This window comes from Anomaloglossus baeobatrachus, chromosome 5, assembly GCF_048569485.1.
Source record: "Anomaloglossus baeobatrachus isolate aAnoBae1 chromosome 5, aAnoBae1.hap1, whole genome shotgun sequence".
Taxonomy (NCBI): domain Eukaryota; kingdom Metazoa; phylum Chordata; class Amphibia; order Anura; family Aromobatidae; genus Anomaloglossus; species Anomaloglossus baeobatrachus.
Window position 1 is genome coordinate 297,127,724 of NC_134357.1, and position 24,271 is coordinate 297,151,994.

Sequence of the window (24,271 nt, forward strand, 5' to 3'; positions counted from 1 at the left end):
GCTCTGCTTCTGTTTAGTAGAATTAAATTGATGGATTTTTGTCTCTTCATACTTTCCATAGAATATTTCTTGAGTTTGACCTGACCATAAGGTCTTCTATCTCCATAGCACTAGAAATTCCATAAAAGTGCAGTTTATCCATAGGATCATACAAGGCAGCCTCTGCGGATAATCCTGAGCAAGCTCCAGTAGAACGGGTCTTCTCACTGCGACCGAACACCTTAAGAAATATATATTTTCCTTGCTATTATCAGATAACCACAGGCCTTTATAATGATGCTCTGTAGTCAGTTATACTGGTTTATTGTTTTAATAATTTAGACAATATCTTTGAAGGTCTTTGCAAAGAACATCTTACCAGAGATACACATACATTCATACCAACATTAGTCTTTGCTGCAAAAAAACACCTAAATATAACAAATATGTCATCAAATTGATTTGATTTTTATTGGGACAGTAAAGTATAGGGTTAGCTGCACAACAGGCTCTGTATGATATAAAAAATCTATTTTTAACAACTTTACAAAATTATTTTTTTAGTAAGATAGCCACAATTTTCATGATGCAATATAATTAATTTAAGGGCGCAGTCACATAGACAGATGCTCGGACTGGCAGGTGGCTCTCCTGACCTGAGCATAGAAATACACGCTGTCCGGCTGGAGTCACGCTTGTTAGCTTCATGTATCTCTGTGCAGCTGACATTCTCCTGTAAGGAGAACCGCCGGGCCAGGCGATGCGATCTTCATGCGAGTCACCGGCAAGTGTGACTCCATCTTCATGCTCCGGTCAGGAGAGCCGCCGACCAGTGCGTGAATTTTGATGCAATCATTGTCTGTGTTATAAGGCCATCTGACTGCGCCCTTACAGGGAATCTGTCAGCAGTTGTTCGCTATTCAATCTGAGAGCAGCATAATATAGGGAAAAAGACCCTGATTCCATGGATGTCACTTATGAGGCTGTGTGTTTTAGTTTCAAGACACTCTACATATAACCACTGCACACTCTTAATCCAGTTGTAATGAGTGAAAAAAGGTCTTTTATTGCAGAACGTTATATTTCAATATATATGTGGGTGACTATCAACGTTTCGACCTAGACGGTCTTCTTCACATGCCGCTATAAAAAAATGTGAAAACAATAAATATTTACATCAGATCACAATCCAAGACAGTCAGTGATTTATCAGGAGATTAAGGCTATGTGCCCACGCTGCAGAAAATTTGTGGAATTTGCCGCGATTTTTTCTCAGAAATTCCGCGGATTTTTCAAAAATCCGCAGTACAGCGAGTCCCCAGCCATTTCTATGGCATTTTGGAACTGCTGTGCCCATGCTGTGTTTTTTTTCCGCAGCGGAAATAATGCGAATTTCCCTGTGGAAAAATCTGCGGATTTCTCCGCAGGATCCCATACTTACCTGTCTTGATAGAAGACGCCAGAGTCACTTCCTCCGGTGCAGAGGAGCGCGGTGGAGCCAAGAAGCAGGAGGTGGGCGGGGTCTGCACGAGCTCCGGTCATGTGACAGCCGGAGCTAGTTCAGGCCCGCCCACCTTCTCCTGCACAGTGCAGACACTGACGGACACGGCCGGAGAGGGAAGTGCTGCGTGATGGAGGTAATTATGAACTCAGCGATCACTGCAGCAGTTGTTCTGCATTGAGGATGCAGTGCCGAAGCCATGGTACTGTATCCTCAATGAAGAATGCCCGCAGCATATCCGCAGGACATTCCGCAATACATCCGCAGCATGTAAACAGACAAAGTTGTGCTACGGATTTCTGGGAGCTCCTGCTGATGTAACTGCAGGACACTTTGCCCATGGGCACATAGCCTAACACTGCAGCACTAGATCTTGCATGCAGCAGTCTAGCTAATCTGTGTAACCCCGTCCCCACCACTGATTGGCAGCTTACTCACAACGCACAGTGTACACAAGAAGCTGCCAATCAGGGGTGTGGGCGGAGTTATTTACTGTTAAACTCTTAGCGCTGCTACATCTGCATCAGACAAAACTGCTATTCTATGGAAATACACCAAGCAGCTGAGTGATACATCTCTAATCAGGCGTACTTTATATTATTCTGCTTAGATTATGGTATATAGCAAAAACCTGCTGACAGATTTCCTCTGATAGGACTTTGTCCATTTACAAAAGCCAAACATCTTTACTGCCAACCCTTTCTTTTCTTAGGGTTTATTCAAATTTTGTGGTTAGAAATCATATCGGAAGACATTGCCTCCGTTTTAATCACCATTTAGTGCAATGCCACGAATTTAAGATTTTTGCTGATGAAACATATATAAAAAATGTATTTCACAAATACGAGGGATGACCTGGATCTGGTTGTAGATATCTTGTTTTCTTTATTTTTGCTGCAGATCCTTCAATTTTCGGCACACTATGTGGACACATGTATAAAGCCATTCATTCTTGGTGGGGTAAATTACTAGTCTGATGTCTATGCTCAGCTTTATAAATCGGAAACTCTCACCCATGTGTTATTGTTGATATTTGACTAAAGCTACATATGAACATTAGATAATTAGCAACAAGAAATATTTGTCTATAACTAACAGGGTTTTTCCAATAAATTCTGTGGGAAGCTTTAGGTTTGATAAGTCCAGTCTAATTGCCTAAGCTCAGGTTTAAAGAACATAATTTGAAGATTTACATAACTGATCCTCGCCCAGTGACCCATTATGAGGACACCAAGGGCATTCCCAGTTTTATGCACACTTATGGAAGTATAATCTTTACAGGCAGTCATTCAGATCAGGTAAATAATTAGCCAGAAAATAACTTATGTTTGTATATTAAAGACTTTGCACTCAGTGAGCAGCGGTATCTTGCGTCTCAATGATTAAGGCCAGTGTATGGTACAGCTCTTTAGCCTGCAGAAGAAAGAAAAATCAAGGGTTAGAACCTTTTACTGCGTTCAGATTTCTCAAACTCCCACCCACTCCACCTACAAAGCATTATCCTGAGACTCCTAAATAGTCTCAAGATGGATAAATGGATGTACATGTGACGCCCCTGGACAATCAGGTCGTCACAGGGTACTGCACAAACTGCCCTTCCGTGCGGTATTCCACCTCCCTCTTGGTCCTGGGTCCCTATCTGAATAGTGTTGCCTCCAACAGCAAATCAAATCCTAGATACACCCTGCACCAAACCCACCAGACACACCAGTGGACGGCTTGAGTGGAATAGAGTCGCCCACCTGGGGGGTCAGGGAGGGGAGGTTGAGGAGTGTCAGTCTGGAGAGTGGAGTTGAGAGGGTGAGAGAGAGGAAGTCGGGAGCGGTGGCTCCTGGAGAAGCTATCTAGGTTGCAGACGGTGGTCTGGGCCTAGAGGAGTCGGACCCCCGGTCGCAGGGGATTGTGGCAAAGTGTCGAGGAGGACAGCCGGCAGCCTAGCACGGTCACCGGTCCGGGACCGAAGGCATGACAGGGTACACAGACCCTAGGTCGGGGAGTATCTTCAGACAACCCGACAATTCACCTGAGGAGAACGGAGCCTTTATGATCTGTTCCCACCTGCTCCAGAATCGGGGCACTAGCGCAACGGGGGGGGATAGGACTTTCCAACCCAAAACAGTCCAGAAAATCCCAAGCGTGAGCCCTGAGAGCAAGCTTCCACACTTAGCCACAGTGGGGAACGAGGCATGGCAAGTTCCATACTACTGGGCCACCGAGTTAAAGTTAAACTTAGTGACAGGAGGCAGGTCACGGATCACCAGGCAACACTATAAGGGACGGGACCTAGACGAGCTCCCCTCAGCGGCAGCGGTACGCAGAGAATTAGTTTACCCGGTTGTCAGCATCTGCTTATGAACAGAGTGAGTACGAGAGTGACCCCTGCATCCCACTGCACCCCATCCCGAGTCCCGGGGCATCCCCCTACCCATGGAGGGCTATGACACCTTGCTGCCCCACTTCACCACCCCGGGTACTCCCAACGGCAGCGGCGGTACTCCCAAATTACTGTACTGTACACCACGAGTGGCGTCACGAACTATACATCAACTCCCCTGTAAATACCCCCTTTCATTTGAGTGGCCGCACGACCCCGAGTCCGGAGACCCTCGAGACACAGTGAACCTGGATCCGAGCAGCTCGGCTGCACCCACGGGGGCGGCACATACACACAGTTTCTTCTTCCTATTATTCCTCCCACTTCACCCAGTATGTGATATCTTGACACTCGACTGCAGTCAGTAATGTTAATTTGTACTGTAGGGCAGCAATAAGTCAGACAATGTATTTTAATGTTGTCTGACATTCTGAAATGCTTAGCATCATTCCTTCTGGCCAAAATCACAATCTCATAAGGTATCTTGTTCTATGATCCTCAATTACTACCGTATAAACTTGCTGAGGCTCACAGTCCATGCCCCTGTGACATCACCATTCAGAGCTCGCTACTGGCTGAGCTGTTCAAAGCACAGACCAAAAAATCTATTCTGTGCTTTGAATGGACTAGCTGGAAGTAAGAAGCTGGCGGTCACCTCTCCACATGTGACAGCTCGGGAACAGAAAAATTTTCACAGCAACACAATTACGAAGCTTCTTCATTTTTGATAGGCTTTACAATGTTTTACTAATCTGTGCTGCTGGAAAAACCCTTTAAGGTTTGCATCCTAATCCAAGACTAGCTTTAATGTATGTTTGGTGCCTTTGTTCAGAAAAGTTCTTGTCACGCCTGTTAAACATATCAATACTATCCCATATACCCAATAGAGTGTCCGTTCGGTAGACATTGGCCAGGTATGCATTAGGCTTTTTTTTCCTATACAAAAGGGAATTTCAAGGAAAAACTGTTTTTTCTTAAAGAGAATCTGTCATACCACAAACTATTTCTATGTACATGTAGCAATTCTAAAACAATACTTTTACTTGGAAAGTCTGTTCCTCCATTAATGAGAAATTGATAGGCAAATGAGGCTTTAGATCTAACACTCCTTTTACTCCAGCTTAAAGGGAACCTGTCAGGTGCAATATGCACAAAGAACCACAAGCAGTATTGCTAATCCCTGCCTAACTGTCCCTGTATACACTAAGGGGGGCTTTGCACGTTGCGACATCGCACGTGCGATGTCGGTGGGGTCAAATCGAAAGTGACGCACATCCGGTGTCACTTTCGACATCGTACTGTGTAAATGCTAGATGATACGATGAACGAGCGCAAAAACGTCGTTATCGTATCATCGTTGTATTCACCGACATTTCCATAATGCCGGTGCCGCGACAGGTACGATGTTGTTCCTCGTTCCTGCGGCAGCACACATTGCTGCGTATGAAGCCGCAGGAGCGAGGAACATCTCCTTACCTGCCGCCGGCGGCTATGCGGGAGGAAGGAGGTGGGCGGGATGTTTACATCCTGCTCATCTCCGCCCCTCCGCCGCTATTGGCCGCCTGCCATGTGACGTCGCTATGACGCCGCACGACCCGCCCCCTTAGGAAGGAGGCGCGTCACCGGCCAGAGCGACGGTCACAGGGCAGGTGAGTGCATGTGAAGCTGGTGTAGCGATAATTTTCGCTACGCCAGCTATCACACGATATTGTACCTGCGACGGGGGCGGGGACTATCGCGTGCGACATCGCAGCCTCGGCTTGCGATGTCGCAACGTGCAAAGCCCGCCTAAGATAGATAGAGAGATCTTTTATCATATGCTAATGAGCGTGGGGACTAGTCCAAAGGACCCGAGTTCCTGCGCTCATTCCGCCTTCTTAGCATGTTAGCGTGCCCACAGGGGTGTACTAACATGCTATTCAATGCAGCAGCATTAGCGGTGACGACTAACCTCTCTCTGCTGTGACTGCGCTTCTGAATGGCTGGACTTCCAGTCATGTGCATTATAAAGCCGGGTGTACGGTAGTTTGCATGACCGGAAGTGCCGAGACTTCTGATCAGCAAACAGAGGCACGCGAGTCACCGCTGGTGATGCTGCCTTGAATAGCATGTTAGCACGTCCCTGTGGGCGTAAGAGAGCGGAATGAGTGCAGGAACTAACGCCCTAAATGCCCTTAGATCTTTACAAATCCTTTTTCTAAAGATCCCTTTATCTATGCTAGTGTATACAGGGCCGGTTAGGCAGGGATTAACAATATACACCCAGAACTGCTCGCGGTCCTGGGTGCATATTGCACTTGACAGGTTCCCTTTAATTCTCAGCCCAGCACCTCCTCCCTAATTGATTGCCTCTATGCTGTGTGACTTCAGGCAAGCAGCAGGAGGAACTTCAGGTCTTCCACTTCGCTAAATGCGGGGCTGTGTATAACCCTGCCCATACCACTGATTGTACACTTTGCATAGGCAGAAGGCTGTCAATCAGAGTGAGTGGGATGTGGTTATACAGAGCTCATCAATATGGAAGACTACATGGCAGCAGGTCTACTAATTCTCTATTGATAATCTCCATTCCTTTGTATAGTCTTTCGATTTACGCTACACAACAATAATAACCAGCGCTGTCCATCTACTCACCTCCTGGAGTTCTATCCACAGTGTATGAGGTTTAGCAGCTGTGCCATAATGCACCTCCACTCCCGGAAGTGTGTTGCTATCCAGAGGACGCATCGTTCGCATACTGTGCACATCTTGTAGATTAATAGTCAATGTTGGTTTCTGTGTATATGATATACATAAATTACTATTTTTTATATTTACATTAGACTGAAATAAAGTAAGAGAGTGAAGAACATGTACAGGGTGTAATGCATTAGTGGCCGATGCAGTCAGCGTCAGGGAGGTTAGGCCCTCGGCATGCTGTGATATTACTGAACTCAGTATACAGTAGAACTGTATGCAGGAAGGTCTTCAATCCCCTCAAGTGTCAGATACATGCACCATGATATCTTTTAAATCCATGAATCTATAGCAGGCAATGCTGTCTTTTTCAAATACAACGAATTAGGCTTTTTTCATACCATGTTTTTGTAATCATTAACCCCTTACCAACAATGAATTTACTACCGTGTTTTTCCAAACATAAGACCGCCCCCAAAAATAAGCCCTAGCAAGGATTTTCAGCATTTTCGAAGCAAGGCTTAAATATAAGCCCTACTCTGAAAATAAGCCCTAGTCGCGGTTCAATAATGAAGTGTCCGTGCAGCTAAAAAAGTTAAAGATACTGCAGGACACTTCATTATAGACAGCGGCACCCCGCAATCACACTGACCAGATGCCAAGAGGGAGGACCTGCAGTGATCGCACACCCGCACACATCAGATCACACCACAATCACTCATCAGATCGCACACATACACTCACCACATCCAGTTATACCGACTTCTTCTGGCCGGCAGGATCCTGAAACGCAGTGTAGGGGAGCGCAAGTGTGACGCCCTGGCCTATCAGATCCTCACAGGGTATTGTGCAATCTGGCCTTCTGCACGGTATCCACTCCTCCTTGGTTGTGGATCCTGGTCTTCTGGTGTTGCTAACAACTTAGCCAGTCAAAATCCTAGGAACACTTTGCACCGTACCCTTCAGACGCACCATTGGGGGGCCTGGAGGGAATAGGGCCGCCCACATGGGGGGTTAGTAGGGGAAGGTGAGAAAGTGACAGAAGTGAAAAAGGAGTGGAAGGAGTAGGAGGTGAAAGGTGACTCTCTGTGAGGGAGAGGTCACTGGTCTGGAGCAGGGCCCCTGAAGTTTACTAGTTGGCAGACGTTGGTCTGGGCCTGGTAGGAGCTGGAACCCCGATCACAGGAGATCACGTCAAGGGGCACGGACTTCCAAGGAGGGCAGCCGGCGGCTTTGAACCATCACCGGGCAGGGGCCAGGGCACGACGGGGTACGCGGACCCTAGGCCGGGAAGTAGCTTCACACGTCCCGGTAATTTACCCGACGGGGGTGAAGACTTCAAGATTCATTCCCAACCCGCTCCAAAATCGGGGGTACTAGCGCACCGATGGGATAGGAGTTTCCCAAACTACAGTCCAAAGAAATTCTACGTGTGAACCCTTAGAGCAAGCTCATTCCGTTAGCCATACGGGTGAGCGGGACCCGAATAGTTCCAAACTTGAGGGTCCAATAGTGAGAAGGTGCCACGGAAAAGGCCACAGGTTAACAGCAACACCAAGGGAACGGATCCATGCGTGCTCCCTCCCTGCTGCAGCGGTGTTCAGAATTCTGGTTTACAAGTTGTTGGTGTTATTATTCTTGGACTGAGTGAGTACGCTGAAAAACCCTTTTCCTCTCCCCAACGGCACCCCCGTCACCAACCCCAACGGGCCCCGGGGCACAAAACCCCTACCCACGGAGGGGTTAAAACATCTGGCTGCTACACCATCGCCACCGGGCTCCCCTCTCCCCAACAGCAGTGGTGGTATTCCACATTACCACGCACCGTTGGTGGCGTCATGAACTTCTACCTCCAGTGTATATACCCCCTTTTCCAAATTCGAGTGTCCGCGCGAACCCCCGGGTCCGGAGACCCCTCGAGCCACCGCGGTTCTGGATCCGAGCAGCTCGGCTGCTGGCAAAGGGGCGGTACACAAGGACCTGCAGATGGAATCCTTACAGGACCTGCAGTGTGTTCCGCCGCTGAGTCATCCATGCGTTCCACTGCACTGCAACCCATCTTTCCCAGCGGCCAGAGACATTCTGTATTGCCGGATGTGGTGTATTTGTGTGTACAATCTGATCGGTGATTGTGTGTGTGTATATATATATATATATGAGTGTGCGATCTGATCAGTGATGGTGTGTGTGTGTGAATGTGCGATCTGATTTATGTGAGTGTGTCGGCCAGAAGAAGGGGAGGACAACGTGCAGCATACCTGCTGGGAGTACCCTCCAGAGATCACAGGGAGGACCTGGGAGTTCTGCAGATGTCCAGGGTCTGGAAAGCATGAGTCTCCTGGGGAGTGGGTGGCTCTGCTTTTTTGGGCCGTAAACTTACCCCCAACCTTGTTTCTCCAAGATTAAGACCTACTCCAAAAATAAGCCTTCGCGCTTTTTTGGGAGCAAAAAAAAGTACAAGACAGTGTCTTATTTTGGAAAAACACGGTAGTACATCCAATGTCACCTCCCTCTCTTTGATGCAGGCTCTGGAGCTGAGGTCGCATCTTTTCTGGCAGATAGAGGCAGATGATGGCTGAATAAAGCAGCCATTAACAGCCCCATGACTAAGATCATTTTCAGATCGAAACCACGTCTCAGATGCTATCTTGTATTTTATTATAGCCATGCACAGCTATTTTTTATGGATTTACCAACAGACGATTGATCAGTACATAGGAACAAATATTATTAGCAAAATGACAATAATTGCATATCACTCCTTTTACAAATCAGTACTACAGCATCTAATCCATGCTTACTCTAAGGGGTGCTTTACACGTTGCGACATCGCTACTGATAAATTGTCGGGGTCACGTCGTTAGTGACGCACATCCGGCGCCAGTAGCGACATCGCAATGTGTAAATCCTAGGTGCGACGATGAACGAGCACAGAAGCGTACAATATCGCTGATCTGTGTAGCGTCGTTCATTTCCATAATGTCGGGTCGACCGCAGGTACGATGTTGTTTGTCGCTCCTGCAGCTCCACACATTGCTGTGTGTGAAGCCGCAGGAGCAACAAACATCTCCTTACCTGCGTCCCGACGGCAATGCGGAAGGAAGGAGGTGGGTGGGATGATACGTCCCTCTCATCTCCGCCCCCTCCGCTTCTATTGGCCGGCCGCTTAGTGACGTCGCGGTGACTCCGAACGCACCTCCCCCTTGAGGGAGGGATTGTTCGTCAGTCACTGCGACATCGCCGGCCAGGTATGTGCGTGTGAAGCTGCCGTAGCGATAATGTTCGCTACGGCAGCTATAACCGCATATCACATGTGCGATGGGGGCGGGTACTATCGCACTCGACATCGCTAGCAATCGCTAGCGATGTTGCAGCGTGTAAAGTACCCCTGAAACTCAGAATCTTTAATACCTCGCTGAAATCCTTGTAGCTAACTAAATAGTTTTGCGCCCATCATGTAAAACTCTTCTACATCCTCTCCCTGTTCACCTTTCAGATCAAACTCACTCCCACCTAATCACCCTAAACCCCCACCTCCAACCCTCTGAGTGTACCACCTAATTTCTCAGAATGGTACCATGCCGTATCCTTAAATGGTGATATTAAACGTTCTATTTCCACTGAATTATGATAAACTCCCTCCACTTTTTGAAGTGAGTGCCCGATCATCCCGACTTCCTTCCCGCATCTATGCCCTCTTACTCCATCAGCCGCTTTATGTGGATTATTACTTCTCAAACAAAGGAACTTTTGACTAACCAATATTTGAGTATCATCCTCTTTGTTGAAAGAAAGATTACATGTAATAATAAAGGGGGACATTTTCTCCTTTCCTCGTCATTCCCCTCCTCCCACGCATGAAATAGAACCAAAGCAGGGGAGAGAAGGAGTTTGATATCCCAAAGTTCAGCAACACACTTTGATACTTGGGCCCACAGGGGCTCAAGGTAGGGACATAGCCACAGTCCATGATAAAGATCAGTAACTTCTAAATTACATTTCGGACAATAAATTATCCTCTCAGGATTCTCAAGTTTTCTGGGGAAATTGAATGCATAGATCGCTCGATGCATCAGTTTATATTGAGTCTCCCGCCACTGCTCATTCAGTATTGCCTTTCGTAAAGCCCTCCACCTCTCCCTGATCTTTGTTCCAATATCGGGGTCCCCTAGTTGCTTTTCCCATGGTTTAAAGAAACTCTCTGGCTGGTAGCCAGTTAACAGGTTTCGCATTACCCCGTAAAGAGATGAAATCGATGATATTTGTGCCGACTTGTCCAGGCTGTCAAATGTGTTAAGTGACACCTCCAGCGACACATCTTGGAACTGAGCCATAACCTTATGCTTCACCTGATCATACTGGATTATTTGGTAAGGATTCAACCCGTAATTACCTACCAATTCCTCCCTTCCCACCAATCTTAGCTGAGAAGGATGAAAAAGATGGGAGACCCTCTGTAGTATACCTTTCCGCCACCATTCTCCAAATAATTTATTGCTGATTCCCTGGCTGAACTCTGGGTTATCCCATAGGGGTAGATATTTAGATATTTCATATGCCAGTTTGTAATGCTTCATCACTGCCCTTCAAGCTGCTATCGTATCCCTAAACAGGGAGGATTGCTTGAGACGATTGATTTTTCAAGCCGCTGTATATGAAAAAGAACAGCAGCTTGCTACCGTGAAGTGCATGAAATGTAATGTAATTTTGTAATGTTAAACATGTTGTCATATTTCAGTTGATCTTCGTCCCCGGGCGTAGTTTGGTGTATATATATATACCGTATATATATATATATATATATATTATATATAAAAATAAAAGAAAACCAAACCATGCTGTACGCACCTTCTCCTAAACTGTTTCCGGCGCCTGGCTGTGATACTGACGGCTTGTCGACTGAGCGGTAGCCTATCAATGGGCTCAGCAGCTGTATGTGGGGCCGTCTGTCCAGACTGGTAGAGCCACCAAACTATCGACATGACATCAGTCACAGGGAGGAGTGACATAGACTTGCCGGTGGACTCAGCGACGTTGATTACCACCTGGTTTGTTTTTTTTATACCAAACTGACCCCAGATATGAAGACTACCATAAAGGGGACATCCCCTTTATTAGCCTACATAATGTTTTATAGAGGCACAGCATGCACATACCTGACTGTTGTTTTGTAATATGAGCAGATGCTGATGGTTGACAGCCACAAAGCAAGGGGTAAGAATGCCAGGCTCACTGATCCGTTTCACAAGGAATACACTGTAATCAAAGAGTGGAAGTGCAGATACCGTTTCTAGAGAGATGAGAATATATCATTAATAATAGTTAATTAGCATGTACTTGCATAAATTTGAATTGTTTTTGTTTATAGTACTGCAAATATTTAGGACTTACATGCATTCAATTTGCCATATTGGAGTTCAGGTTTAGGCCGCTTTCACACATCCGATTTTTCTTCACTTTATCGGATCCAGCGCGCTCCCGTATAGTGTATACAGTACAATGGCCGCACGACAAGCTCCGGTCACATGTTGTCATGTGACCAGGAAGTTACAGCGCGGCAATTGTACTGTGTACACTGTACGGGAGCGCGGCGGATTCGACAAAGTGAAGAAAAGCCGGATGTGTGAAAGCGGCCTTCCTTAGAACTGTTTGGGGGTGCCATGTCACATTGGCAGAGCCCCTGACATGCCAGAAAAGCAGACCATCCGCCCCATAAGTTACCCTATTTTTAAAAGTATACCCCTCAATAAATTCCTTTAGGCATGTAGTGAGCATATTGACACCACCGGTGTGTCCTAAAATTTTATACTATTGGGCAATGAAGAACAAATAATGACATTTTTACCACTAAAATATTGTTTTAACCCCATATTTCTAATTTTCACAAGGGGAATAGGTAAAAAGGCCCCATAATGTGTTACACAATTTCTCCTGAACATAGCAATACCCCATATGTCACTGTACAGTACTGTTTGGCCACATGGGAGGGCTCGGGAAAGAAGGAATGCTATTTGAGATCTGGAACACAGGTTTTCCTAGAATAGTTAGAGGATTTGCAGAACCCATAAGTGCCAGAACAGAATTCATTTACGGGTGTAGAGACGATTTTGTCTCTGGAAAAGATCCATGGAGTCAAACCAGGTGAGTGTTGCAGAATTAAAAATTGCAAATATGCCCTTGTAGTTCCCAGTACATTGTAAGGTTCGCACATTGTGCCTATCATGTGCTTCTTGATACACACATCCTGTACAATAAGGGGGCTCTCCTCACTACAACAATGCCAAACATATAACCAATAAAGAAAAAAAAACGAAAAAAGATTGACTGGAAAAAATATATAATTTGTTAATTATTGAAAACAGTATTCAAGTGGTAGCAAAACAATAGAGAAGTAACCAGGCAAAATAAAATCATAAAATATTAAACGACACTTGGATCCAGAGATAAGCATATATTATGACTCACAAAAAGATGTTTGTGACACCTAACCTAAAGTTGGTATGTACAGTATGACGTATTCTAGGCGTATTATAGTGGAGATTGTGGGCGCCACTCTCTGCACCGCTAATTCTGAAGTAATTACTTCTTTGGCCTTCTGCTACTTTCTGTGTTAGGGGCACTTTCCACACTACGACATCTCAGGTGCGATGTCGGTGGGGTCAAATTGAAAGTGACGCACATCCGGCGTCACCGGCGATATCGTAGTGTGTAAAGAATTTTTGATACGATTAACGAGCGCAAAAGCATCGTAATCATATAAATCGGTGTAGCGTCGGTTATTTCCATGATTTGGAAATGACCGATGTTACGATGTTGTTCCTCGCTCCTGCAGCAGCACACATCGCCGTGTATGGAGCCGCAGGAGCGAGGAACATCTCCTACCTGCGTCCTGCGGCTCACGCCAGCTATGCGGAAGGAAAGATGTGGGCAGGATGTTTACGTCCCGCTCATCTCTGCCCCTCCGCTTCTATTGGCCGCCTGGCGTGTGACATCGCTTTGACGCCACGTGACCCGCCCCCTTAATAAGGAGGCAGGTCGCCGGCCAGAGCGACGTCGCAGTGCAGGTGAGTGCATGTGAAGCTGGCGTAGCGATAATGTTCGCTACGCCAGCTATCACCATGATATCGCAGCTGCGACGGGTGCGGAGACTATCGCGCTCGGAATCGCAAGCATCGGCTTGCAATGTCGTAGTGTGCAAAGTGCCCCTTACTCACCTAGTGTTGCATGTCATCAGATCACTTTACACTGGACAGGTCCTGATTGCTTTTTGCACTGCACGTTTTACAATGCTCATACAATGTTGCATTTAGGTTTTTTTGCAAACTTGCTTGTGATAAACAGGCTAGCCATAATCTTATAGGATCATATCCCACCTGCAATTAGCACTGACATTATATCTAACATCAGATCTATTGCTGTATGTCAATAAATTTTTCATATTTTGGATAGGTCCTGTTTATTTTTCATTATGCACCTCATGGCACTTTGGTTTACACCTCAACAATTTTGCACTAATTATGATTGTATATGTTGGCGTTCCCAGGTAAATAATTTATTTAACAGGTCTATCTATACATCTATAATGTAGGTATATATGGGATCCTCAGTGATCTTCATATACCAAGGTCTAAATAGACATGTTTTTACGCCTATAATATATCATTGTGAGGAATATGGCATATCGTATATGCCAGTCAACTGACACGCATTCATATTTACACACATCCTGACCTGCATCAAGAAGAGATCGCCAAAACAGGATAGAAAACCAATACCAAGATGTGGAACCAAATGGCAGGTGACAAAGTTAATTAAAACAAAGAAGCAGCCATGACCACAGCAGACCCCCTGGTGACAAAAGTAATTCAGCTAGAGAAGTGGGCGGTCAAGTGCTGGCTTTATAGGAGCTTCAAAGGGGACTTTCCAGTCAGCCGGGGTTAAAATTATGAAATCAGGTTGTGTGTAGTTCCCACAAATATGGCAGGCATATTTTTGGTCCCAGGACAGCGAGACACACATCCCACATATTTTGCTTTAATTGTGAGACATGCATATCTGTTATGAGGGGGACCCGGGGAAGCGTGCCAAGATGGGAAATGGACAGCTTCCGCCGGTCAAGGTCTACTGTGCGGTGTAAGGGACCGCCGCTATGGTGGGTGAAGAGTGAGCGGGTTGCTGCTAGCGATCGTCTGGAATGTCACAGATGATCTATGTACACCGACCTGCCCTAACCCGTGAGGGTTGTATGGCACGGATCTCACGGCTCGGTGTACCTGTTGCACAGGGAAGCACAGAGGTGCCCACGCATGTGTGCCAGTGGAAGTCACGAGAATATGGCACGAGGGTAGCACAGAGGTGCCCACGCACGTGTGCTTTCAATAACCAGGTGAGTCCGGTGGAGACTTGAGGAGCTCACCTGGGACAGGAACACGGCCTGTTGAAGGGGATACTGCCGGAGCAGCAAGGCAGGAACACGGCCTGCAAACCAGGTGCTGCCTAAGCAGCAAGGGCCAAGCCCACAAAAGACAGTAATGCCTGAGCAGTGGCATGGCAGCACGCTGCCAGACATCCAAACATAGAAGGACGGTCGCGCACCGCCATGATGGCAGGAGGAGCTTTTAAGGAGGTGTAGTTCCACCCAAGGGCGAGCGCGAGGCGGAGATGATAGACTTGACCCAATCAGGGTCCACGACGTCCCAGCCTGGCCAGTCAGGATTCACCACGTCACCAGCCTTGTCATCAAGCCGTGTGACGTCAGTGGGCGAATCAGAACCCACCACGCATTGCACATGCTCACCCTCCTGCCTCTGGGAAATAGAGGCGGGATCCTCGGTCTCACAATGTGCAGAGATAACGGGAGTCTCACTGCTTCCCTGAGCAGTAAACCTCTGCACATTGCGCAACCTCGCAGACCTTCGGGGCCACTGAGCAGGAGGGCCTGCGGCAGGCCAGGAATGGGAGACCGCTTCACTCCTTGTAACAGGAGAACCACTAGGTGTCACCCTTCTGCTGCCTCTCTGAGAAGGTATCTCCTGCACACTGCGCAGTCTGGCAGACCTTCGGCGCTGCTGAGCAGGAGCGCTCGTGGCAGGCAAGGAATGGGAGACTGCCTCAGTCCTTGCCTCAGGAGAGCCACGAGGTGTAACACATATCAGCCCATAAATAATAACTAATTGAAGAAAGACAATACAGTCATGGCCAAAAGTTTTGAGAATGCTACGAATAATAATTTTCACAAAGTCTACTGCTTAAGTTTTTCTAATGGCAATTTGCATATACTCCAGAATGTCATAAAGAGTGATCAGCTTAACAGCAATTACTTGCAAAGTCAATATTGGCTAAGAAAATGAACTTTAACCCCCAAAATACATTTCAACATCATTGCATTCCTGCCTTAAAAGGAGCAGCTAACATTGTTTTAGTGATTGTTCCATTAACACAGGTGTGGGTTTTGATGAGGACAGGGCTGGCGATCAATCAGTCATGATTAAGTAAGAATGACACCACTGGACACTTTAAAAGGAGGCTGGTGCTTGGTATCATTGTTTCTCTTCAGTTAACCATGGTTATCTCTAAAGAAACACATGCAGCCATCATTTCTCTGCACAAAAATGGCCTAACAGGGAAGAGTATCGCAGCTACAAAGATTGCACCTCAGTCAACAATCTATCGCATCATCAAGAACGTCAAGGAGAGAGCTTCCATTGTTGCCAAAAAGGCTCCAGGGCGCCCAAGAAGGACCAGCAAACGCCAGGACCGAATCTTAAAACTGTTTCAGCTGCGGGATCGGACTACCAGCAGTGCCGAGCTAGCTCAGCAATGGCAGCTGGCTGGTGTGAGTGCTTCTGCATGCACTGTGAGGCGGAGACTCTTTGAGCAAGGCCTGGTTTCAAGGAGGGCAGCAAAGAAGCCACTTCTCTCCAGAAAAAACATCAGGGACCGACTGATATTCTGCAAAAGGTACAGGGAGTGGACTGCTGAGGACTGGGGTAAAGTCATTTTCTCAGATGAATCCCCTTTTCAATTGTTTGGGACATCTGGAAAACCGCTTATTAGGAGAAGAAGAGGTGAGCGCTACCGCCAGTCTTGTCTCATGCCAACTGTTAAGCATCCTGAAACGATTCATGTGTGGGGTTGCTTCTCAGGCAAGGGAATCGGCTCACTCACAGTCTTGCCTAAAAACACAGCCATGAATAAAGAATGGTACCAGAATGTCCTCCAAGAGCAACTTCTCCCAACTGTCCAAGAGCAGTTTGGCGCCCAACAATGCCTTTTCCAACATGATGGAGCACCTTGCCATAAAGCAAAGGTGATCACTAAATGGTTCATGGAACAAAACATAGAGATTTTGGGTCCATGGCCTGGAAACTCTCCAGATCTTAATCCCATTGAGAACTTGTGGGCAATCATCAAGAGACGGGTGGAAAAACAAAAACCAACAAATTCTGGCAAAATGCAAGCATTGCTTATGCAAGAATGGATAGCTATCAGACAGGATTTGGTCCAGAAGTTGATTGAGAGCATGTCAGGGAGAATTGCAGAGGTCCTGAAGAAGAAGGGTCAACACTGCAAATATTGACTTGCTGCATTAACTCATTCTAACTGTCAATATAACCTTTTGGTACTCATAATATGATTGCAATTATATTTCTGTATGTGATGTAAACATCAGACAAACACAATTAAAAACCAGAGGGCAACAGATCATGTGAAAATATAATTTTGGTGTCATTATCAAAACTTTTGGCCATGACTGTAGGCACAACATGTTTCCTAGCGCTGCATAGATAAAATCATAACAAGGAACATGATGGTAATATCTTCCACATGGGAAGCTCAAAGGCCGAGATATAAGGAAAGAAGCCATCTCATAATTTTCTGGAACCTGAAGGGACATCCCATGTCCAGCCCTGTCATAGGTCAACAGGTGGGCGGTACATGAGTTCACAAAAACAGAAGTGGACATTTTGGAAGGTGTTCTTTTCAGAGAGGTCACGTTCAGTAAACGTGTGGGGAGTCCCAAAGAAAGCCAGTGGCTCCAAGTGCATCACCTGTACCTATCCAGCACCAGGCCGAATCATAAGGAACAAGGTAACTGATCCACTGTATATTTGCTTGAAACTATAGCTTACTTGTAACTGCATTTCTGACCATAGTATGAATAAAGTTATTTGTGACGCCACTTGCAGTGTTGCGGCTAAATGTAGGGTGCCGCCACTGCAGTGTCTCTACTGGGGCTGATGGTATTGCAGCTAGTATGGTAGTCCCTCTGCAAATAGGGTATTGCCCCAGCGGGTGTATGGTGCGGTGGACGTCGGAATAAGGAGTCCAGACAGGTATTCAGTGCAACTGGTTTACTCACGTTGAGTGTTAACTGGTTGCCTGAGGCTGGCTGATTTCGCCTCCAGGTCCCCTTCGTCCCAGTGCCAGTCTGGTTCTCTGGTACCTTCTTCCCCTGCACCTGTCTCTGGTAAGTGGGTCCCCATGGTAGGGAACACTGGGGGTCCCCGGTTTGTGGTTTATCCACCTCTGTCCGCCTGACGGTAGCGTGAACCCTGTGGGGTTGGAGTCTCTGGTCCTGTCCTCGGTTCTCCCGTTGCTACTGAGTCTTCGGATTCTTTAGGGTCAGCAAGGTTCTTGATGGTCCCCGTTGCTGTACAGGTGTTAATAGGTCGGCTTGAAGCTCTTTCCTGTCCTAGGGTCCTGTACCCAGTCGGTGTGTAGTTCTGGGAGTACTACACCGTATTCCACTAGCAACCACCTCTCCTGGGTACCAGGTCACCATCAACCAGAGTCAGGACATTGCTCAGTCACACCTTCCACTTCCACCTCTAGGCGGCCATCCATGGTCCCACCCTAGCTAAGTACCATTGTATGGGGGATTGTTGGGGAAAACTGGGATTACCTGGGTTTTTGTTGGCACAGACACTGGGGTTCTGGGTACCTAAGGGGGGGCTAAAATAGGGGCCCCCCTTATCTCCTGGGTCCCTGTGCAGTTGTGCAGGAAGTGGCCAGATTACCCCACTCCTACGATGTACATGTAATGTTTATTAAAGTAAATATCTAAGTGCTGCTGCTGGAGAATACAGCTGGCGATGTAGCAGAGTCGGAGCTGTGTAGCTGGTGGCGCCCGCTAGCGACCTGCAGTTTAAAGTGTTTTATTGCATATTGCATTTTTTTGTACTGTATAATGTATATTTTATAGTATAATCTGTCATATGTGACTATTGTGTTAATTGTCAAATGTTAAGTAGGAATGTTAGTAGATAAGTATTAGAGTAAAGGCCCCTTTACACGCTACAACATCGCTAATGCGATGTCGTTGGGGTCATGGAATTTGTGATGCACATCCGGCCACATTAGCGATGTCGTTGCGTGTGAAACCTATGAGCGATTTTGAATTGTCGCAAAAACGTTCAAAATCGCTCATCAGTGACATGGGGGTCCCTTCTCAATTATCGTTGCTGCTGCTTCTACAATATAGTTCGTCGTTCCTGCGGCAGCACACACCGCTATGTGCGACACTGCAGGAACGAGGAACCTCACCTTACCTGCGTCCCGCCTGCAATGAGGAAGGAGGTGGGCGGGATGTTCGTCCCGCTCATCTCTGCCCCTCCGCTTTGATTGGGTGGCCGCTTAGTGACGTCGCTGTGACGCAGCACGGACCTCCCCCTTAGAAAGGAGGCGGTTCGCCGGTCACAGCGATGTCGCTAGGCAAGTAAGTCCATGTGACGGGTCCGAGTGATGTTGTGCGCCACAGGCAGCGATTTGCCCGTGTCGCACAATCGATGGGGGCTGGTACCCACGCTAGCGATATCGGTAACGATATCGCAGCGTGTAAAGCAGCCTTAAGAGAGGATTTTAGTATGTACAGTGTAATAGATACATCCTGGTTGCTGAGGGATCTAAAGCCAGAATAGGAGTAGCGTCAGAGAGCAGAGGGTTGACTAGTGAGACAGGCTACCAAGAGAGTTAGTTCTGCAGAATAGTTGCTGGAGTGAGGACGAGCTGTGTACTAGGGTTCGTTGCAAAACAAGAAGGTATTCTCCAATGGTCCCAAGCCTAAGGCTCATCTCAGGACGGGCTTAGAAGAGTCCAGGGACCAGTTGGGCATCGGGGCAAGTGTACCGCCAGTGGGCCCATATACAGGTCGAGGGACTAGAAGCCATCCGAGGTAGTAGAGTGAACCAGGGAAGCCGCGGAGAACAGAAGTTTAGACTTGACTGCTGGTAGGCTAATACCCTGGGAGAAGTTTAGACAGAAAAAAGTACCCAAAATAATAGTAGACGCAGAACAGGATTGTATGGGCATGTCAGTCCTGAAGATTGAAGGTTGAATAAAACAGTTGTTGTTTTGTAGAGAGTTTATGTATTTGATGTGTTGCCCTGCTACGTCTACGATAATGACCAGCTGCAGGGAGGTGGAAGCACCCCTGAAGATGGAAGTAGGGGTCACACCCCTGACCGGGGCGGAACACAAATACAAGTTTAGTTTAGTAGAGCGGAGCCCTGCCGGTCATCCGTTGGCTTCCCTCCACAGCTACACAGGTTGCACTAATGATATGTCCGCCCCTGTACACACTATAGAGGAATTACCAGCCTGATTTCTCCGGTTCAGTTCTTCTAGACTCCCGCTGGCCACAGGATCTTTGGTTACATGACCGTGATGTCAACAAAAATCCTGCTGCACTTTTAACATCGGAAACTAAACATTCAGGATTGGTATTAGCAGTGCATTTTCTACTTGCCATGACTGGGAGTCCTTCTGGGGATGGGGGCCTTGGGCAATTTCCCTGTTTGACCCCCAACTACTCCCAATACAAGCCCTGGGCGGGAATCACAGTACTTAGACCTCCACTGATCGGCAGCTATTTCCAGTATGTTAATGTATAATGATTTTAAGAGTTTATATACACTTATGGTAGATTCCTTTTCTTGAACTTGGCTCTTTATTTGTTTCCTTGTTTCTGCTCTATGTTATTTTTTGGGATAATAGTTTTATGGTGGAGTTTACTGAGCCTCCAAAGTGCCTGATTCTAGAAAGAAACCCTTACCCAAAAACAGCAGCTTGGCCTGTTGGACGGTCAGATTATCCAAAGATCTCAGCTCCTGTATGAGGATTTGCTGTACAGACTGTAGATTCAGACGATTCTGCACAGAGGAAGGAATGTACGCCACCAACTCTTGCCTATTAAAGAGAAAGTATGTATAAACTTCAATTTATTTCTGTGTGCAGATTGTTTGTTTCCATGCACAGCTCTATTATATTACTTCACTCATTAGTACACTAGATTCCTATTTAACAGTATTAAGTACAAATGTCTAGAAAAATCCATGTATGCGAATCCACAAATTTTCCCAACATGTCCAAAGTTAGCCATTAGATTGACATTTGCCTTGTAAACAACAGCATCATGGATCCATTCAGAATACACCAGTGTCTCTACAGTAACAGGTATGTCCCATAGTGTTCACAAACCACATATAGGCATCAGACAAAGGCATTGTTTGGGAGGTTACACAGCAGTACTATGCTAGGGCATAATTATCACTCTTAAGGGGGCTTTACACGCTACGATATCGTTAATGTTTGCTTGTCGGGGTCAAGTTGTTAGTGACGCACATCCGGCGTCATTAACGATATCGCAGCGTGTGACACTGACCAGCGACCTTAAGCGACCTCAAAAATAGTGAAAATCGTTCACCATGGAGAGGTCGTCCCAAACTCAAAAATCGGTAAGGGTTGTTTATCCAGGTGGTTCATCGCTCATGCGGCAGCACACATCACTGTGTGTGACACCGCAGGAGCGAGGAACGTCTCCTTACCTGCCGCCGGCCACAATGCGGAAGGAAGGAGGTGGGCGGGACGTTACGTCCTGCTCATCTCCGCCCCTCCGCTTTGATTGGCCGGCCGCTTAGTGTCATTGCGGTGACGTCGCTGTGATGCCGAACGTCCCTCCCCCTTGAAGGAGGGATTGTTCGGCAGTCACAATGACGCTGCCGACCAGGTAAGTATATGTGACGCTGCCGTGGCGATAATGTTCGCTACGGCAGCGATCACAAACAATCGCATGCACGACGGGGGCGGGTACTTACACGCTCGCTATCGCTACAAATTGCTAGCGATATCGCTACCGTGTAAAGCCCCCTTTAGACACTAGAACATCATGGTATTTATACTAAATAGATAATACGGGTTACTCACTTGTCTGGTGGGGTGCTCATTCCTCTTATCCGATGCAGAATAGCAGCCACTTTCCCGGTGTAAAACTCCAGCTTATCTTGTGGGCTCAGTAACAAGGCTTTTCCTTGCTGGTAGTCATAACGCACCTAAAAGGTGATATATATACACAACATAAACCTTATAACAGATAATTGTTATTATGTATAACTTATATAGGGCTAATACAATGTAAGAGCTTGGTAAACCATTGGCATTGTGTTTATTTCATGGACTCCTGAATGACTGGACGTCCTAGTTTCCTTGTGTGAGGTAGTACCTGGCTGAAATGTACTTGAACGAATAGTTCAGTGCGCCCCTTCAAAGTGCTTTTCCATGTAACTCTTCTAAACTCCAGTGACACAGAGTTGTCCTCAAGGAGAAAATCATGGATGTAGTCTCCAACACGCAGAGGCCGTACCACTTCTCCTATAACAAGCAAAATTAGTCATACTGTAAGTGTTCCACCACTTAGTTTTCATTTCTTTAGCTTAAAGAGGACAACCCACCAAGATTTTCCTATATAAACTAAAGCCAGTGCTATACTGGCACTATCATGCTGATTCTGTACATACCTTTAGTTGTGAGATTGGATGTATACTTTCTGAAATATAGGCAAGTAAAATTTGTGAAATGCACAATGTTATTTAATGAGAGGTGCAAAGGAATATCTAAGGCTATGTTCACATTTCCGTTGTTTAGGATCAGTCACAATCCGCTGCTCTGATAAAACAACGCAATCCGTTTTGCGGATTCCGTTGTTCCCATAGATTTGTATGAGCGGCGGATTGCGACTGATGCCCTTGCGTTGCATTCGCCGCCCAACTGATCAGTCGTGGAACGACTGACCATCGGGCAGCAGGAACGCAGAGTGTAACGATTTTTGAGCAGTGGATCCTTTTGTTTTCACTGCGCATTGTCAGATCTTGTGTTTAATCATTCAAATCAATGTCTCTTTCTCTCTCTTGGCAGCCGAACGATCAGCTGATCGCCTGGCGGCCGGCTTCTGTGAGCGATCACCTGATTGGCTAGCTTCTGTCAGCGATCAGCTGATCGCTCACAGAAGCCGGCGCGGGCAATCACCTGATCGGCCGGCTTCTGTCAGCGATCAGCTGATTGCCCGCCGGCCAGCTTCTGTGAACCATCAGCTGATCGCCAGGCGGCCAGCTATTGTGAACGATCGCTCTCATAAAAGCCAGCTGCCGGAGATCAGCTGATCGCTCTCAAAAGCCGGCCGCCGGGAGATCAGCTGATTGCTCTCAAAAGCCGCCGCCGGTGCGATCAGCTAATCGTTCACAATAGCCGACCGCCGGCTTTTGAGAGCGATCAGCTGATCTCCCGGCAGCCGGCTTTTGATCTGATGTGAACGATCACTCTCATAAAAGCCGGCTGCCGGGAGATCAGCTGATCGTTCACAATAGCGGAGAAAAACAAAAACCGGAAATGTGAACATAGCCTATTAGGTGGGTTGGGTTTTGCTAGTTATTCCCGCCACTGTCTGCCTGCCTGTACTTCCTTCTTCCCTCCCCCTGTCTCTGTTATTACAGGGGAAGGAAAGAGTGAGAAAGGACAGGGGGGACAAAGGACAGGCAGGCAGACAGGAGCGGGAATAACTAGCAAAACCTGACCCACCTATTATATATTCTGCAGCACCTATCAATCAAATAACAGTGCATTTCACAAACTTTACTTGCCTGTATGTCAGAAAGTATACATCCAATCTCACAACTAAAGGTATATTTAGAATTCCCATGATAGTGCCAGTATAGCACTGGCTTTACTTTATGTAGGAAAATCCTGGTGGTTGGTCCTCTTTAAAGGAGATCAGTCGACTCTCCTGACATGTTTGTTTTAGTAAATCGTTCAGTTCCCAAATAAATATGTCTAAGCAAAACTTTTTTTTCTGTCATTATGTATTTACTGATCAATGTATTCACCAGTTTCTAGCATTCCTATGGTCGTCTTCTGGCCCAAGAGACTGCTCTGTAGCTTTCCCGGCACACACATCATCTATGGTGTGGAGTGGCAGCTGCTTTCCCACTATATATCAATCAGGCTCTGAACAAGGCTCTATAGACTTACATTAACACAAACTCCAGTCCTCACATAAACCTCTATGAGACGTGTAGTCTGATTTTCAAGTCACGTGTGCCAGAAGAGAACCAGAAAGAGGAAAGGGAGTGATTGGTGCATATTTTAATCCATTTGCACATACATAATTAGGAGACATATTTTTTTAATGTTGGGCTTATACGACACGTTCGCAGCCACTATGCACCTGCCGATCAGCTACATCCTGGCAGGTCAGCAGTCATTTAATGGCCTGTTTAGACAGGCCAAAAACATTTGTAAGCACAGAATGATCATTAATATCATCTCTAAAATATTTATCGGCAGCACATCGACCTGTTTACACCAGACAATGTGCTACTGAGAACAATGACTTCTAAACCAGCATTCAATCATCACGCCCATTAGAGCATTTTGCTAATTTGTCAGGTGTTTTGTTTGGCAGCATGAGC

At 46.7% G+C, this 24,271-nt stretch overlaps 1 protein-coding gene across 1 annotated transcript in view; it reads right to left on the reverse strand.

The window, feature by feature from the left end:
- Positions 1–294: 294 nt before the first annotated feature.
- The window catches only part of MYO15B (myosin XVB), a 163,576-nt gene continuing 139,599 nt past the window's right edge, over positions 295–24,271 (reverse strand). The window contains exons 38-43 of the mRNA XM_075349626.1: positions 22,030–22,178; positions 21,735–21,859; positions 20,584–20,717; positions 11,687–11,820; positions 6,489–6,629; positions 295–2,893 (exon numbers count right to left, since the gene is read on the reverse strand). Coding sequence (XP_075205741.1) covers positions 2,831–2,893; positions 6,489–6,629; positions 11,687–11,820; positions 20,584–20,717; positions 21,735–21,859; positions 22,030–22,178 — 746 coding nt within the window. The 3' untranslated portion in view covers positions 295–2,830. The remainder of the gene's footprint in view (positions 2,894–6,488; positions 6,630–11,686; positions 11,821–20,583; positions 20,718–21,734; positions 21,860–22,029; positions 22,179–24,271) is intronic.